Source organism: Gekko japonicus, unplaced genomic scaffold (assembly GCF_001447785.1).
Source record: "Gekko japonicus isolate JY-2015 unplaced genomic scaffold, Gekko_japonicus_V1.1 scaffold2948, whole genome shotgun sequence".
In the NCBI taxonomy this organism is placed as follows: Eukaryota; Metazoa; Chordata; class Lepidosauria; order Squamata; family Gekkonidae; genus Gekko; species Gekko japonicus.
The window spans coordinates 21217-21835 of record NW_015176536.1 but is presented as its reverse complement, the minus strand read 5'-3'; the positions used below and the strand labels follow the sequence as shown (position 1 = coordinate 21835).

Below are 619 nucleotides of genomic sequence, written 5' to 3'. Positions count from 1 at the left end.
CTCCTCCTCCTCCTCCTCCTCCTCCTCCATGGCTTTAAGCCCCATCAGCACTAAGCCGTCCCCACGGAAGGCTGCCTGGAGGGACCGCTGACCAGTTCCCGCTGGAATCTCTGTCGCAGCAAACGCCTGCCAAGTTCCTGGCCAGCCCCACTCATGGGAACGATGCTCAAAGGGGAAGGGAGGCCCCCTCCAGGATGGCTCACGTACCTCCAAACTGGTTGCCGTAGTAATCGGAGCTGACGTACATCGCCTGGTGAGAATCCAGGGGCACCGTCTGATAGTAGTCGTCGTTGTAAGGGTCGTACAGGTGGACCTGGGGGGGGGGGCAAAGCAAGGCACAGCGAGGCGTCAGCCGCAAGATCTTTCCAGAAGTTTGAGCTGCTAATAACCCCCCCGCTGTGTAGGGTTGCCAATCTCCAGGTGGGGGCCTGGTGGTCTCCTGGTATCACAATGGATCTCCGGACTGCAGAGATCCAGGGGTCGTTTCCTGCGGGAGCGCACAGGAGTGGAGCTCCGGCAGTAAGGAGCCCAGGGGGTGGACACATGCAACAAGCCCCGCCCCCTGCTCCCAGCAGCCCTCAGTCAGAGCAAGAAGCAGCCAGGTAAGTTGCAGAGCCCC

At 61.2% G+C, this 619-nt stretch overlaps 1 protein-coding gene across 1 annotated transcript in view; it reads right to left on the bottom strand.

Annotated features, from left to right (window-relative positions):
* LOC107124059 (pleckstrin homology domain-containing family B member 1-like) overlaps window positions 1-619 on the bottom strand; it is a gene marked incomplete at its 5' end in the record, with an annotated part of 20984 nt that overhangs the window by 1645 nt on the left and 18720 nt on the right. The window contains one exon of the mRNA XM_015427446.1: window positions 208-313. Coding sequence (XP_015282932.1) covers window positions 208-313 — 106 coding nt within the window. The remainder of the gene's footprint in view (window positions 1-207; window positions 314-619) is intronic.